Source organism: Pipistrellus hanaki, assembly GCF_964339955.1.
Source record: "Pipistrellus hanaki genome assembly, chromosome: 11".
NCBI lineage: Eukaryota > Metazoa > Chordata > Mammalia > Chiroptera > Vespertilionidae > Pipistrellus > Pipistrellus hanaki.
The window spans coordinates 9,979,760-9,996,789 of record NC_140513.1 but is presented as its reverse complement, the minus strand read 5'-3'; the positions used below and the strand labels follow the sequence as shown (position 1 = coordinate 9,996,789).

Here is a 17,030-nt window from a genome sequence, read left to right as displayed (position 1 = left end):
GCTGGTTCAAATATGCTCTGTCTCTGAAACCAGTAGTCTTATGGATTTGCTAGATGAGCGATCCTCTGCAGCTCCTTACTGGTCACTATGCTGAGCTCCTTATTAACCTCAATTTAGGGGCCACATGCAGTTCTTCCCTTGCTTTTCATTCACCCCTCTATTCTGCTCTCAAAGACCAAGGTCACAGGCACACAGGGTCACAGATGGGACCTGTGAGCAAAGTTGCACTTTGTTCAGAAGATAAGCCCGAGGGGAGCCCAGATAGAACCAGAGAAAACAAGACCATGTGCATCAGTGGCCTGGGCCTGTGTGTTTGGACCAGGCAGGCATGCGGGCTGGAGATGGCTGAAAAATCTAGGAACTTCAACCAAATTGGAATGTCAACCCATTCTAACCAATCCCCCAACAGTGCCTGGGATTAGTCCATGTGGAAATATGTCCCCTAACATAGTTAGACATTTGAGTCGGTTTCAAGATAAACTAGTGTACAAGCCCAATGAGTTCGATATAACTTTTGTGGTCGTTATTTAAAAATGTCAGTTCTGTGGACAGTCTTAAAAACAAATAATATTTTAAGAATGAAAGCAATCTGGGTACATGCCCTAAGTGTGTGTAGTGGTTCCATTTAGGCGTGTTTTATGAAGCTGCTGGATGGCATCTCTGAAAAAACAATGCCGACTAAGAATCCATGTGTGCAATCCAGAAGAGAGGAAGCTTGCCCCAGCATCTAGTATGCACCAGACGCTGCGCCAGGCGCTTCACACAAAGGACTGCATTTAAGTTTCCTGACGTGTCCCAAGAGAGCCACTCTCACCCAGATTTACAGATGACAAGCCAGCGACTCTCCCTGAGAAATCGGCTGAGGTCAGGCTGTGGATCGAGAGTGGGAGCAAGATTCAAACCCTGGTCAGTCTCCAGCAAGCATCCTTTTTCCCCTCCACCAGGCCTGACCCCTGTTATTGCTTTAATGAATATTAGTCACGTTAAATAAACTCTGATATTCTGATTATAAAATTCCAAGTCATTTCTCTTACATGATTTCTGGAAAAGAATGAAAAAATAGTTGCTGAAAAAATAACCAGGGCCTCTTTCATCTGTACGCTGGTTAACTTCCCAGAACTCTTTTTGAAATATTGTTTTATGTGACTCTCAAGGCAATCTTGCCATCCAGCCGGTCAGATATTGTTACTATTCCCTTTTGACAGGGATGAAAATGGAGGCACGGGACGATTAAGAGACTTGCCCAAGGTTACATAGCTAAGGAGCTGCTGAGCCAGGCCTAGAACTATCTCCCCTCAATTCTTCCTGCATCCTCTAACAGTCAGCTTCTCCGGGCTCTACGACTTGAAGAACAATCATGGCATCTACCTCTCTGCAGTCCCCATCCCCATACCTTCCAGCCTCGATCTCTTTGCTCTCCCCCAACTATTTTTATTTATTTAATCCTCACAGAGGATATTTTCCCATTGATTTTTAGAGAGAGTGGAAGGAAGGGGAGAGACAGAGAGAGGAAAACATTGATGTGAGACACACTGATCAGCACACCCTTGATGGAGCCTGTAACTGAGGTATGTGACCTTGACTGGAATCAAATCTGGGGCCCTTCAGTCTGTGGACCGGCAGTCTATCCACTGAGCCAAACAGGCCAAGGCTCACCCACCTCTTCTATAGCACTACAAAGCCAACTAGATGCTTCTCCACCAGAAAACTTTCCCAAGTTCTCTAAACCACAGTGAGCCTGTCTTTTCTCAGGGCGCACGTAAGCCTTATCGTCTGTGTGGTTCATCTGGAAATTAATCATCCGCTGCCAGGCCGTGTCTGGAGTGATGGTAACAAAGGTCATTAAACCACAGCTTACAAGCGCCTTCAGGACAGAGATTACCTCGTGGCTCCCTGGGGCATTTATCACAGCGCCCTGTTTACTCAAGTGTCTTAACAAAATATGGATGATAGGTAAGAATATAACCGTTCCAAATAGAATTTTTCCTAGTTTCAGATTGCCAGCTTTTAAGGCACAATGCAGGGGTGAAGTGCCTGGGGTCCTGGAGATGAGACTCGGGTTTTGCTCTCAACTCGGGTGCACTTTCACCGTGAGGCTGGGCCAGTGCTGCATCTCTGGCTGCTCAGTCTCCTTGTCTATAGCAAGAGGGGGCTGGATCTTCAGCTCAAAAGCCCCTGGTTCCATGCAACTTTTCCAGATTTGGAAAGAACTTGGAGGAAAGAAGTATATGTCCCACACAATCATCCCAGCAAAGAAGTGAGACCCAGTGAGGGAAGATGAACCACTGAATGGCCTCTGATAAAGGGCAGGCGGAGAGGCTGAGGAGTCTACCAGCAGAGGGGTCAAGGAGGCTGCCTCGCTCGGCTGGCATGGCTCAGTGGTTGAGTGTCGACCTATGAACCAGAAAGTTATGACTCGATTCCTGGTCAGGGCACATGCCCAGGTTGCAGGTTTGATCCCTAGGGTAAGGTGTGCAGGAGGCAATTGATCAATGAGCCTCTCTCATCACTGATATTTCTATCTCTCTTCCCCTTACTCTCTGAAATATACATACACACATATATATACATATATATACATATATATACATATATATACATATATATATATATATATATATATATATATAGAGAGAGAGAGAGAGAGAGAGAGAGAGAGAGAGAGAGAGACTGTCTCAAGGCTTATTGTACCCTTTCCCATGATTTACAGCAATGTCCAGCAGGAATCTGGGTACAACAACAACAACAGTAACATGGATACAGGGAATGCCCTCATTACAAGAAAAAAAACATTAAAAAAAGAGAAAATATAATGTTTCCCTACAAGCCACCAGCATATAAGGGAAACCCCTTTTTTCCTCTGTGTTCAATTCCACATGAAGACATACTCATGGACAAAGCTGAAATTCACCTGATGGAGTTAAAGCCTGCAGACTGGAGGGGTCCCACCAGAAATGTGGTGCGTTTATTGCAATACCCTCTTGCAGTGGGATGACTACAGCCCAAAGTGTCACCTGACCTGGGATTTCCTGCTACTGGAGATTTCTATTAACACCCGGCCAGGTTTTCCATTTTATTTATTAAAAGGTATGTGAAGTGCATTCAAACTTGTTTGTAGACATTTCTGGTGGCTACAGGTGAAGCTCTGCCCGTCTGGCTCATGTCCATCACAGCAGAGAATGCCAAGGTTCATTGGAATTTCTTTCTCTAAGTGCCCAGTCTGAGAGAAAGACTTCTCCTGCTCATACAAACTGCTCCTCCTGGCCAATGTGGGATCCTTCCCTCACACCATTGATTGCAATGGTACCTTTACTTGCCTGTCTCACCCACTAGATCAGTGGTTGCCAACCAGCGATCCTCGGACCACTGGTGGTCCATGAGCTCTGAAAGGTTGGAGACCGCTGCACTAGATGCTGAGCTTCAAAAGGGCAGGGGTTGGACTTTCACAAAAGGGACATTCAACAATTATCTATTGAGAAAAGAGAGGAAGAGAAGGAGGAGGGAGGAGGGGAAGAAATAAATAAAGAAAAAAATGAAGGAAGAAAGGAAGGAAAAAAGGACAAAGTAAGGTAATGAGGCAAGGATGAAGGACTTAGTCTGATAGTAGAGTTTTCCCAAGATGAACCCATCTCTGCTTATGGCCTGGATCTGAGCCACACTGGATGACTTCTTATTCTAAAAGTCCTCCCTACCAACTCCTCCCCTCCCTCTTGCCTATGCTGTACCTTCCACATGGGCTGGCCTTCCCGGTGTTCTGGACATGCTCTGTCCACTCATCCACATCCTCTCCCATGCCTTCTCCACCCTGCTCTGCGCCCTTGTGAGGCTGGCCTCTCTGAATTGCATAAACAGATTCCTTTGCCTTGTAATTCCCAGTCTGATTCTGCAAGAGAAAGCACTGGCTGGAGACCGGAAGGCAGAGGAAAACAATATGAAGAATCTACTCTTCCGACACCCTTCTGGCCAGGGTGCTACAGGCTGGCCACTCCTCTCTACCCAGAGTCACAGCTGCTGCCAGAAAGCCCTCTCCATGCAGCCACCCTCTTTAGGTTCCACAGCCATTCCCTCCTCTTGACCCTACAGGCCAGGGAAGGAAATAGCACCCCACTGTTATAACTCTGACCTTGTTGGTTGTCCTACACTGTTGTAAATAACCGATTCTATTGTAAATACCCTCTCCTTCAAAATAGCTCCTCCTTCAACTCTCCTGAATTATTCCGTTTGAATGTGCCATCTGGTTCCTGCCAGGACCCTCTGATTGATGCAGACTACATCTCTACCTCTCAGAGTGCTGCCTGATGCCTCCTCAAATCAGGCCTGCTCTACTGACTTGCTTTGTTTTCCCCAGACAGAATCAATCCCTGCTTCTTAGGTCTCCTGCCACTGTCTGTCACTAAAACCACACCTCAGGATGTCTTGTTTGAATAAGACTCCCCCACTAAAGTGGGGGCCCTTCAATGCTGAGGAATATGCCTCCCTTGCTGCCAACATCCCTAGTGAATAGCAGAGAGGCCAGCTGAGGGAGACGTGCCCAATAAATGCCTATTTAGAGGACAGAAACACTCACCATGTGGTTCCCTAAAATGACTCGGAATAAGGTATAAGCATAAAGTTGGGCTGTGTAGTTATTCAACCCCAAGACCATCAAGGCCACCTTCTCCACCATTTGCCATAACCCTGGCTATAGCCTTTATGTGCATGCCTCAGATGATGGGGAGCTCACTCACCTGCTGAGAATTACTCCCCTGGAAGGACCATTCTCATAAGAAAAAGGCCTTGCCTGTTACTCAGTTCAACACTGTCTTCCATGATTGCAACACTCCGGTACCAGCCATGGCTTAGAAACCATATGGAGTAATTATGCGCCGTTTTCCATAGAATATGGCTTCTGATACTTGAAGTGTATATGTCATGGGCCTGTGGTCCTTGTGAGACTTTTCTCATCCACGCCAAACATCTTCAAATGGTTACATGACACTGCTCCTGGCCCCCTCACTGTCCCAGTCCCCTTCTTTGTCCTCTTCCTCAGTTGGCTGTGCTTATCATAGCCTCTTAATAAGGAAAACTTGCTGCCTGTGTGGCTCAGGGAAACTTAAGGCCATTATCTAGTTCTCCTCCAAACCCAGTCCTTCAGCACTTCATAATCCCAAGCTCTCTAGAGCAGTTGGGAAGAAGAGAGTGAGAATAGAAGGTGAAGAGCAGATCTCTGTGGCCTGTAAGGATGTCCGGGCAGCGCTGGGGAGCTGTGCACTGCAGACAACCAGGATGCAGGGATCTACACCTCCCTTAATCCCAGCGTGACCACTAAGAGGCCGTGTCAACTTTGGCCTTCAGTTCCCTCTATAGAGAATGTTTCTGAGTCTACAGCCCCAGATCTGCTAGAGCTGGACGCTCTCCTGTAACACAGGGACCCAAGGACTATTAGATAACAAGTGAGTTTAAATGTGTTGAAAGACATTGTACTTCTCTGATGGAGTCTGCCAATCTGCCCAGCTGCATTATGGGTAGATCTTATTTTACTCAAGAGAATCGCTACATAAATTGTCGCAATGATGAAATTTCATTGGGGCTACTCAGAGTAGGCAATGGACCAACTATTTCTTACCAGTCTATTGCACAGTGAGAACAGAAATGGGGAGTGAGCCCTTAGATACTTGTACAGAACTCAGAAGCTGCTTCACCATGCTTATGGTATTTCATTTTATGTCAGTTCACTTTTGCTGTATATTATAAAGGTACTGTTTTATAGCATATAGAAAAAACAAAACCTGGCCCTTCACTATAGATTGAGAAGAAGCAATTTAAATATTGTCTTTACTCAGAAAGGGAGAGGAGGAGGGGGAGAGAGGGAGAGGGAGTGAGAGAGGGAGAGGGAGGAAAAAAGGGAGAGGGAGGGGAGAGGAGGGGAGGGGAGGGGAAGGGAAGGAAGAGAAATAATGAGAATGAATCACCTTGGGCAAGAATTAAGTTGAGCACTTTATTACAAATTACCTACATAATGTCAATCTAATTTTCACTGCCTGTATCACAGGTGCCAGTCTTCCTTCTGTCATTTCTTCTGCCTACCTCCATTTTGAAAAGTCACAAAGTATTTCTCTACAAACTTCCACAGGTTTCTCTCTGCACACAGGAGACCTGATTCCACCAGAATGCTGCCACCTCTAACCCGCCAGGAAATAGCGGCACATAACTTTCTGAGCCAGCAAAGAAATAGGCCCTGGCGTTATTGGTCACAGCACTGGCACAGGGCCACTCACAGGCACGCTGGGCATGCAGTCCCATGACTTAGGAAAGGGGAGGCCACTGGAGCCTGCCAGTTCTGCCTGCTGATGGTGAGGTATCTGGGACCTAGAGTCCCACGACTCCCCCCTTACCCCCGCCCCCGCCCCCCCACACACACAGTGTGCCCTCCACAAAGGCCAGCTGCCCTCTGTCCTCACCCAATCCCACTCAACAGTTTTCTCCCAAGGCTTTAGAGAAGCTGTCCTGCCTGCCAACCCTGTCTTTTAACACTGCCACTTATTGTTCCTTGGACTTAAAAATACCCTCCTTTGGTGGGAGTTCTGGAATCTATATATCTGAGTTCAAATCCGAGCTCTCCATTGAATAGTTGAGTAAACTTGGGTCAATCCCTTCACCATTCTGAATCCTGGATTTCCTTCAGCAAAAGAGGCCTCAGGTTACCTGCCTTCTTGGGACTTGGTAGGTGCTAAATAAACATGTGCTGCATCGATGCCATAATGGATGGATGAATGAATGACTGAATGAGTGAATAAATGGGTAAATGACTTCTACCTATTTCTGATCCTTTGCCCTTCCCCATGCCTACTCTTCCTGGGTACACTGGTAAGTCCTGGAAGTCTAGCTCAGCAGAGCACACATTGCATTAATCTCGGAAGACTTGCATTTGTGACTTAACCAAATGACTTTTCTGATCCATGACCTTGGCTGAGTCATTTCACTCTCGAAGTTCCTCTCTTTTCCTGTCCATCAAATGCAAATGCTAACTAACCTCTGTCTTGTCTTCCTGGCCAAATTCTGTCAAAGCCCAAATGAGAGCAGAGATGAAAGGGTGTCATGACCTGGAAGGAGCTGACCACACACGGCTGCTTCCCACATGGGCTGCCCATGTGTTGAGCCAAGGTGAGAGTCCAGGGCGCTCCTGGTGCCAGGAGGCTGAGCTGACGTGCTCTCTGGCTCACTGCCAGGCATCGTCATTCTTTTGCACATAGGTATTCTGTCTGTACATGGGCGGCCCTTGCTCTTTGGAGAGAGACATAAAGAGGAGAGTCAGCAGAAAACCTGCCGAGGTCTGCAAATGCACCCGGGCTATCAGCAGGTCTAGGGTCCTGCATGCAGACAGAATGGAAAAGTTCAGCCCGAATCTGGGACATCCGGAAAGTGGATGCCGTTTCTCTGGATTGGAACTAGTTCTTCCTGGTCTCACAGAGACTATAAATCACCCAGGGGTTCACCTTTGGGTTTCTCCTTCATGTTCCTGGTTAGAGTTGATACCATAAGACAGAGGCTAAGGGGGGCATTAGATAGAAGACCCTTCTTCTACCCTCTTCTCAGCAGGACAGGAAGAAGTACCTCTGCCCAAGAGCCTTCCTTTCTTTCCTAATCTGGTCTTTGATGTGCAAGTTGTACCTGCACCTTCCCGACATTCATGCTGCAAGTGAGTCTTCTCCGTGACATCCTATGGCACCCCTGAACACAGCACCTGCCCCCCTTTATCATACAAAGAATGACAGATACACTCAATGAGCGCATGTTACCTGCTAGCCACTACAAAGAGACCATGCTTTATACAGGGGTGGACAAAAGGAGGTTTACAGTTGTAGGTGAAACAGTTTATTTTTGTGGTATTATTACCATAACCTGCATGCTTTTTTCTATGCAAACAACTGTGATCCTATTTTTTCCCACCTGCATGCCCTCTCAGTCCTTAGAGCAGCTCAGCAGAGTGAGCACCATGATTATTCTCCTTGCACAGATGAGTAAGTGGCTTCCAAGAGGTCACCAAGTGAGGAAATAGTACCACTGAGATCTGACCCCAGCTTCATTCACATTGCCCAACTGACCACACTGCTCTGTCCAGTATGGGAGCCCTATATGACTACTGTGTACTTGAAATGCAGCTAGTGTGGCTTAGGAAATTTTCAGTTTTATTTCATCTTAATTTACATGTGAATAGTCACAGGTGGCTGGACAGCACAACTCTAGCCCACTCTACAACATATGCTTCAATAGCTGTTTGTACCCAGCTCATGCCCCCCAATTTAGACTGTGAGCTCTTTGAGACGACAGGGTCATGACCATTTCTTCTTATCCCAGAGTAGGCAGTCAACACATTTTTGTAATGGACGATGCTCGATTTGGTCCCCATGATCACATGAGTAACAGCCTGGTCTCAGTCACAAGGCTGCTGTGTGAGCTGGAAAATTCCCGGGACCACCAGGGGCCTCAGGGCGCATGCCTATAAAATGGGGGAAGCTCAGCTTTCAGATGGGCATCACCACCTGCCCAGCGGGTCTTACCTGTGTGGAGAGTCAGGATCGAAGCAGGTCTGGGTGACATCCGTGATGTCGGGGTCACAGCACTCGCCACCATCGTAGTTGAACCGTTCATAGTTACAGTCCATGTCACACACCCCGTTCTGCTGCTTCTTCAGGAAGGCAGGGTAGCGCAAGTGGCGGCAGTCCCCGCCATCGTGGCCTGTCAGTGTGTGGTTACATTCGGGGTCGCAGTTATCGTCCCCGATCTTGCTGATGTCACAGTTGGCCAGGATGAGGCGGCGGCGTAGGGAGGAGTTGCTCACCTCCAGCACCTCCAGCTCCCAGGAGATGTTGTAGGGCTGGAAGGCCTCGGCCAACTGCTGGTGCTGGAGCTCGATCTGCTGGCGGCTCACCGTGGGGTTCTCCTGGCCGTCATCATGGAGGTTGACCACGCGGTAGCGCACCACCTTGGGCCGGCGGAAGCGCGGCAGCTGGTTGTAGCTGGCGATGACTTGCGCATTGTCGCACAAAGTCTGCCCGCACAGAGGGGGCTCCAAACTAGTGTCCAGCAGGAAGCTGTGGGCACCGCTGAACTCCACCTGTGGGCTGTGGCCATCCTTCATGGGGGACCAGGTGCGCTTCACATTGTCCCAGTTCTCCTGTAGGAGGAGCTGAGGTAGAGGCGTGTGGAGGCCATGGGTTTCCATGTCCAACAGAACTTCCCGCTGGGTCCTGGCCACCTTCCACAGACTGAAGCGCTCAATGTAGCCCCGGTAGTTGTGATTCAGGGTGCTGCCCCCCAACATAAGTATTTTACACTTCTGGGTCAATGGGCTGAATATGCCACCCACCTGATCCCCAGAGGTCGCCACCTGGGCACCATTCACATAGAGCTTCATCAGCCGCCCATCGTAGGTGGCAGCTAGGAATACCCACTGGCCAGGGAGGTAGCTTTGGTGGGCATTGATGGTGGTTACTTGCCGGGCCCGGTCTGTCTTCAAGGAGAAAAAGTAGCGTGGGTCTTTGTTGCCTTGGTCACTGACGGTGTGAATGCCCACGACCCATCCTCGGTCACGTGAGGTATAAGAGCACTTGTCATACAGCCCTATGTGGCCCCAAAAAAGAAAGATGAATAAATAAAGGATGGAAAGAAAGGAGGGTATGTTATTTCGTAGTGATAAAATTTATACCAGGATGTCCTAAATCAGTGGTCGGCAAACTCATTAGTCAACAGAGCCAAATATTAACAGTACGATTGAAATTTCTTTTGAGAGCCAAATTTTTTAAACTTAAACTTCTTCTAATGCCACTTCTTCAAAATAGACTCGCCCAGGCCGTGGTATTTTGTGGAAGAGCCACACTCAAGGGGCCAAAGAGCCAACTGTGGCTTGAGAGCCGCGGTTTGCCAACACGGTCCTAGACCAATCGTCTTCAAATTGGCAGTTACCACCGGAGCTGCTGGGGCCACGCCCAGGCCAAGGCAAGGGCTAGAGAAACTGAGAGGACAGGGGAGTTGGGTTTGGGGGCTTCTCACCATAACTGTAACCCAATGTATTTTTATTGGTTTTGCATGTGGAACACACAGAGAAACATTTTTGTTTGAAGAATGGGTACTTGAGCTGAAGAAAACAATGACAACACTACCAATAATGATCATTCAAATCCGAAAACCTTTGATTTTGCAAAGCTGTTCTATGAGAAAGAGGCTTTCTTAATTAATAGAGTATTTTAAGTATAAAATTATATGGGAGGGAGGTCAGAGGAGAAACAGAGGGAGATAATAATGAATAGGTGTTCGTTTAGTAGGACAGCTCTTCCTATGGTTGCCATAACTTGGAGTCATCAGACGTGAGCAACCAGCCATCCAGTGCGCAGTGGTGAAGAATTGTTGGGAAAGCTGGCCTGCAGAGATGGGGACAAGAACTCCATTGTTTCTATCTCTAACAGGAGTCTGGCCAGACCTGACACTTATCCCAAAGAAAGGCAGCAATGCTGACTGGCTGAACTGAAAGGTTTTCAGAGATCACCACTTTCAATGCCTTCACATGATAGCTCAGAGTCTTGAGACCCAGAGAGTAGAAGGCATTTGTCAGGTTGCACAGCGTCATAGACCAATTTCCTGAGACCCAATTCAGCTTGTTCTCCTCTAACACAAAAGTTAATATTTAAACAAATAAAACGAGCAGCCTTTTAACATAAGCAGGTGTTGGGGACCTCTACATAATAGTTAACAACAATAAGTACAACCTACAAAGCCTTAGTGGCAGGTCAAGCATTGTGCTAAAGTCTATGTGTGCGTTAATTCCTTTAATATATGTAATAGTCCCAAGGAGTACATGGAAGTTAAAGAAGATAGATAAATTTAGGGCCAACTGGTTGGTAAATAGATCCTGAATCCATCAGACCCTGGGATTCACGGTCCTTAGCACCTGCCTCTCCCTCATCAATGGCCCTGGGCATCTGAACCATGCCATCTGCATGGGGATGGCACAAGTTTCAGTCAGGTGTTTGGGAAAGTTTCAAGCCAGGACATCTCTAGACTTACTCTAGGAACCCCAAGAAGTAACTTAACAGATTCTCCCTGGATCTAATCATCTTTCCACTCATCAACCCCCACTCCCCAACCTTTCTGGAATATACCTGTGCCCATGGCACAGACAGCCTGCTGGGTGAGGAAGAGGGCTTTCTAAGTAAGAGTATATTTTAAATGTTGGATGATGCATGATGCCGGGTGGTAGGATAAAGAGAGGGGATAACAAGAATTAATAGAAGATGCTCATTTAGGTCAGGGCCTACTTTTAGCTGGAAAATTGTTGCGGTCACTTTAACTCTGAGTGTGCATCTACCATTAGCACTCATCAAATGAGCTTCCAGAAAAAAACAATAAAAGAGGGTCCACACAGTCTTTACTCCTTTGTGGGCACTGGGGCCCTAGAATTTGTGTAAATCTCTCTGTTCGCTATTGACATGGATAACAGTTCTGGCGCCAGGCATGTAAGTTCATCTCTACCTCTCCTCCCACACTTTGCCTGACTGCCCTTCAGGAAATGGCCAGAATGTCCTCTCAGTCAACCTTTTCTCACAGGCTGAGCAACCTTGGTGAAGCCTCAAGAATCTCTTCTGGGTCTCGGTTCTCCACCTGGCAAAGAAAGGCCTTGAATGAAGATCCCCTCACATGCTTGGACTGTCTGCTTTCTGTAATTCTAAGTTTTCCAATGGCTAAAACAGCTTCTCTTCCAAGAAGCTCTCCCTGATAGCCCTATAAGGAATGGTCATTCTCTTCTCTGAACTCATTTTACTTTTAGGAAACTGGACATGTGCTTTCTGGTTTTCAAGTCATCTTACCACACCCTCTCCCACCCAGACTGGATGCTTTTTTTTTGAGAGGGATGGCTCTGTCTGGGTCATCTGTGTTCTGTCAACAGCTCGCTCCACGCCTTGCCTACAGCGCGCACTTATTGTTTCATGAATGAGCACATGAATGATTAGTGGGATCAAAAGCACTGGTTTATGTCTCTATGGCTAGAGGACAGAGAGGTTCAGAAGACAAAGTGTGTTCTCAGTAGGGTAGGCAGAGTAGGGCCTCTGGACTCGGGGTCATTCTGATGATAGCAATTACTAGCTGTACATTTGGGCCAAATCCCCCAACCTCTGTGGATCTTACTTCCCTCATCTGTAACTCTCTTTAAGTATATGGTCATAAGAAAAGCTATAGCAGATACACCACACATGGCACACGGTGGCTCTTCAAATGGCAGTTTCTTTTTCGGATGCTGGAAGGTCTAGGAATGATGTCAAGGGCGAAAAGTAGAAAACGACAAGAAGCAAAACACAGAAAGGTCAGAGAGAGACGGTACCCTGAGGGCATCTTGACCATGTATCAAGAGCAAGTACGACGAAGGTTCAAAAAAGCACCAGTCTTCTTGCAATCTCCTGGCAAGCCTACTCAGAAATCATAAATCCCAGTGGGGCTAACTGCTAGCAGGAGACTGCACCTCCACACTGCCCCTTCCCCCCGAGCCAAGGCTCTGACCCCAGATTTGGAATAAGTTAGCCCAATATGGAAACAAGGAGAACAATGGTTCCTAGAGCCCCAACTCTTGAGTTCCCCACCTCACCTCTAAACTCACCATCTCCTCCTCCCCTGGCTAACACAAAGCCCCTACACTTGAACAGAAAATTTTTCTAATGAGGAAATGAACATCTGAAACGGGATCCTTTCTCCCCCCCCACCCGCTTTCTGTCTCTGCAGGTTTTTATTTTGCCAGGGGCTCTCAGTCCCTGGTTTTCCTGTTGCCTTTGGAAGGCGGCTAGCAGGGTTAGCAAGGTAAAATGTTTACACATCTGTAGGGTGCCCTCAGTTCAGAACCTTCCTGGCTTGGGACCATGGCTCAGGGCACCCCTGTTTGCAGTTGAGAGATGAAGGAAATAGTAAGCAAAGGCCAGACTGTGACACTGAGCACATGGAGCCAGGACTAAGAGGTGGCTGAGCCCCAGGAGGCAGAGGAAGGGCAGAGAGAGCGATTTCAATGGAACCAGGAGGAAACACATTAAGGGAAATGAGAACCTTGAGGCGGCAGCTTCAGAAGTTCAGAGGGAAATATTTACCTGGAGTGTGAGTGGTGAATGGAAATCACTGACTCCAATAGGGTTGGGATGGGGGATATAATGGATATAATGGTGATAGCAACTTATTCTGAATGAAAATAACTTCATCAACAGTAGTCACATTTCAGGGGCTGGATGTGGGGGAAGGGGGGGCGGTGCATGACACTGTGAATCACCAGGGCCCTGGAACCAGATTTGGGCTCAGTTTGCTGGATGAACTTGCCTGGGAGAAGTCACCATCCCCACCCCATGCTGCTGGGCCTTATTTCCTTTCTCTGAAAAAGGAGGGGGTTCACAAGAGATGACATTCCCACTGCAATTTAAGAGCTCCTTTATTCTTTTAGAATGTTTCCTTGTAACCAGAAGTCCTCAAAACTGTGATGCTTTGAATCAGATGCCTCTCGTCACTCCCTATTAATTCTAGCATGCTCAGGTCCCCTTGCCTCTGTGTATCTCCACACAGGGCATGGAACAGTGTTCTCTGGATGACACTTCTCCAGTGGGCTCTCCCCACGATTCTTCAGGAAGATAAAGATGGTGAAAGATGGGGAGAATTGGTCTGACGCTGGCACCATCTGTGTAGTACTGGAGGTTGATCCCAGAGGACGCCTGCCCACCAGGCAAGATGGCGGCCTCAGGCGCCCGTGCGCACATCCACATCTGATTAGCACACGCTGCTCCAGGCTGTCATCATGTAGAAGCAGACAGTGAAGTTGGGAGAGAGCCCATTCCCCAGCCCAGGAGGTATGTGGGGCCCACTGCCCAGGCAGAGAAGTGGAAGCTCATCCCAGGTACGGGGCTTGCCCTCAGCTCCCAGAGTAATCAGCAGTTCCTGCACCCTCGGTCAGCTGGCCTCTCTAATGTGTTCCTGTAGGTAGGCTTACTGTGCAAAGGGCTTCTTATTCCCACCTAGAAGCTTGATGGCCAATGGCTCGCTTTTTTCTCATCTACCCCCTAAGCCTCACCACAGAGGTGAAGATCTGAGTGAAGGGACAAGGCCAATGGCAGCAGGCTTGGAGGTGTCTCCCCAAAACTCAGCCTGGACAGGACTGGGAGACCTCTCTGGGCTTCGGGGTCACCATCTAAGGTCATACTTTAAAGACATTACCCCACGGAAGCTTTGTCTGACCACTGTGTTCCACCCCAGGGACTGAGGAATTTTTCATACCACTTCTCAATCACTCACCCAATGTCTCTGTTTCATCCATGTATGTCTACTTGATTCATTCTGAAATGCCCAGCACCTACCACAGAGCCTGGTGCCTTGTGGATGCTCCACAGAGTTTGGTATTGAAAGTAAAAAATAAAGGAAGGGAGGGAGGGATGCCTCTTTATTGCCGGCTTCTTTAAAGAGCAGCGAATCCTTTATTTAGACCTTTCTAAGTACCATGTGCCCTACATTAATTCTCTCACTTAATCTTCACAACAAAACTATCAGCATTGCTCAATTTGTCAGAGAAAACTGAGGCTCAGGGATGGGAAGAGGCTGGTCTAGGGCAATGCGGCTTGGATTAGAGACCTACAGGATTCCTAGGCTCAGGTTCTTAAAGGCGTCATTGCATGAAGCGCCAAGTGTGGGCTGTCTGAAGGCACGGCCCCTCCAAAAATATTTCTGTAAGTCCCACAGCGCCAATACAAGCAAGTGAACTGAATTGCAAGCCAGGAGGCTGCCATCCATGTCATTCTTCGGCCTGGGCCTCCAAAACTGATTAAGACTCAAAGGTCCTTTATGACTAGATCTTATGCTGTCCTTCGTGGCTCACCCCATTTCATGGGGACCCGAGGTTTTCCTGGACCAGTTGTCTCTCTGGAATAAGGAATGCCTCCTTGGGTTTGTCCCTCAGCATCTGGACTCCCAGCACTAGCTTCCTTTGCCTGTTGGAGTCTGACCCAGGTTTCTCCCAACTTACAGGGTCTATACTGAAATGTTCTTCTCACAGTTGCTGTCAAACTCTTAGCTGCCTGTCCATTTGCTATGAGCTCAATTGTGTTCTCCCAAAATTCACAGTTGAAGTTCTAATCTCTAGTTCCTCAAAATGTGCCCTTATTTAGAAAGCCTTTACAGAGGTAATCAAGTTAAAATAGGTGCATAGGGTGGACCCTATTTCAACCTGACTGGTGTCCTCAGAAGAAGAGAACACCAGGACACGTATGCACACAGAAGGAAAGCCATGTGAAGACACAGGGAAAAGATGGCCATCTATGAGCCAAGGAGAGAGGCTTCAGAAGAAACCATGTCTCCCCCCACCCCTCCTTCCGACACCTGACCTTGAATGCCTAGCTTCTAGAATAGTGAGAAAATACATTTCTGTAGTTTAAGCCACCCAGTCTGTATCACTCTGTTATGGTAATCCTACAAAAGGAAAGTACCATCACTGTATGAGTTTTTTCAGCTTTCCCACAAAAATTTATCTAAGATATATGTTATCTTCCAGTGCCTGGTGCCTGGATTCCTGCCTGGTTATGATACATTGCCTCAATGTACTCAACTCCTATTGATGCATTAGGAAGATGCAAGAACTGCCATGTGCAGTCACCATACACAAGAAGTGGTCCTCACAGGGGCCAGGTGCTTCTGTTTTTCAGCTCCAGTGTGCATTTCTGAAGCACCTGCTGTATGTTGAGCAGGTGGATAGGTGCTCCGTGCCAAGGTGTCTCATATAACCCTCATAGTAACCTGGTGTAATGGATGCTATTTACAGGTGAGAAAACTGACAGATAGGTGAGGTCACCTGCCCAAGGTCACACAGCACTAAGCAGTAAGAAAGACTGGAATTCAAGATTCCTGCTTTCAAGTTCAGTTCCCCCACAGACAAGTGGGACCTCAGCTATGCCTCCATCCAGCATTTTTTGCCCTCAAATATATCCCCAGGATGGGTTAACACAGCACCAAGTTAGCTCGGATAACATTTGACTTTCTCCCATCACCGTCTAGAGAAGACAATTAGCAAAAGATGACAATGTGTAACAAGTTTATATTATTATTGGTTTTCTCTCATTGGGAGAGTAGAGATGGGAGGAAAGAAAACTCAACCGGATTATTTCTACCTGTGACAGTCACAGAAGCCTCTATGTAGCAGTCTCTCTAATAAGCGCAGATGTCTTAGTCCTATTTGGTGCTCAGAGTGACCCACTGAAGTGGGATTTTCTGACATCCCTTTGACAGAGAAGGAAATGGAGATGTAGAAAAGCTAAGCGACCCCACCCCATCCTCAAGGGTCCCAGCTAGAGAGTGGTGGCATCATAACCAGACCGACACCAAGCCAGAGCTCCCCTCCAGATGCTTTTCTCCAATGGGAACAACTCCTAGCCCAAGGTCAAGGTTCTTTGCTCAGCTCCACCACTACTCAGCCATGAGACTAGCTCCCTTCTCTGGGCTCCCTCATGTCCCCACCTATGAGACAGGAGGGGTACACCAGATGGCTACAGGGGTCCTGTTCATCTCAGATTCCCTGTGACTCTGATATCCCAGGTTTGTCAGACATCCCAGCCTTGGTTCCCACTGTGGAGAGATGTAAGGTCAAGGAGGAGGGGGGAAAAGGGAAGGAAGGCAGTTTCAGGCCTTCCAATTTAAGGGTGTACACTCTCTGCCGGGGACCTCTGCCGGGGAAAGACAAGCAGAGGTGAGAGGATGAGGGAATGAAAGGGGGGAATTCAGGTCAACAGTCTGGTTTCTCTCAGGAGGCTAAAAAATTTAAGAGCTAAAGGTTGAAGCTGGCCCCTCTTGTTGTGTTTTGTTTTGTTTTTCCTTCTGTGATTTAATGGCTGGTATCAAAGCTACAGAGCAATGCATGAGAGAACAATCCCATGGAAAGCTTTTATCTGTCCAGAGAACAGTGATTAAAACAGACAGATTTGGGTTAAGTGTACCCATGGCCCCTGCATTTGCTACAGTTGGGAGGGAGGACCATCAAGGGGACCCTG

At 47.7% G+C, this 17,030-nt stretch overlaps 1 protein-coding gene across 2 annotated transcripts in view; it reads right to left on the bottom strand.

Moving 5' to 3' along the window:
• PAPPA (pappalysin 1) overlaps positions 1-17,030 on the bottom strand; it is a 214,836-nt gene that overhangs the window by 172,845 nt on the left and 24,961 nt on the right. For both annotated transcript variants that reach the window (XM_084898874.1, XM_084898873.1), the window contains exon 2: positions 8,541-9,603. In XM_084898874.1, coding sequence (XP_084755000.1) covers positions 8,541-9,603 — 1,063 coding nt within the window. The remainder of the gene's footprint in view (positions 1-8,540; positions 9,604-17,030) is intronic.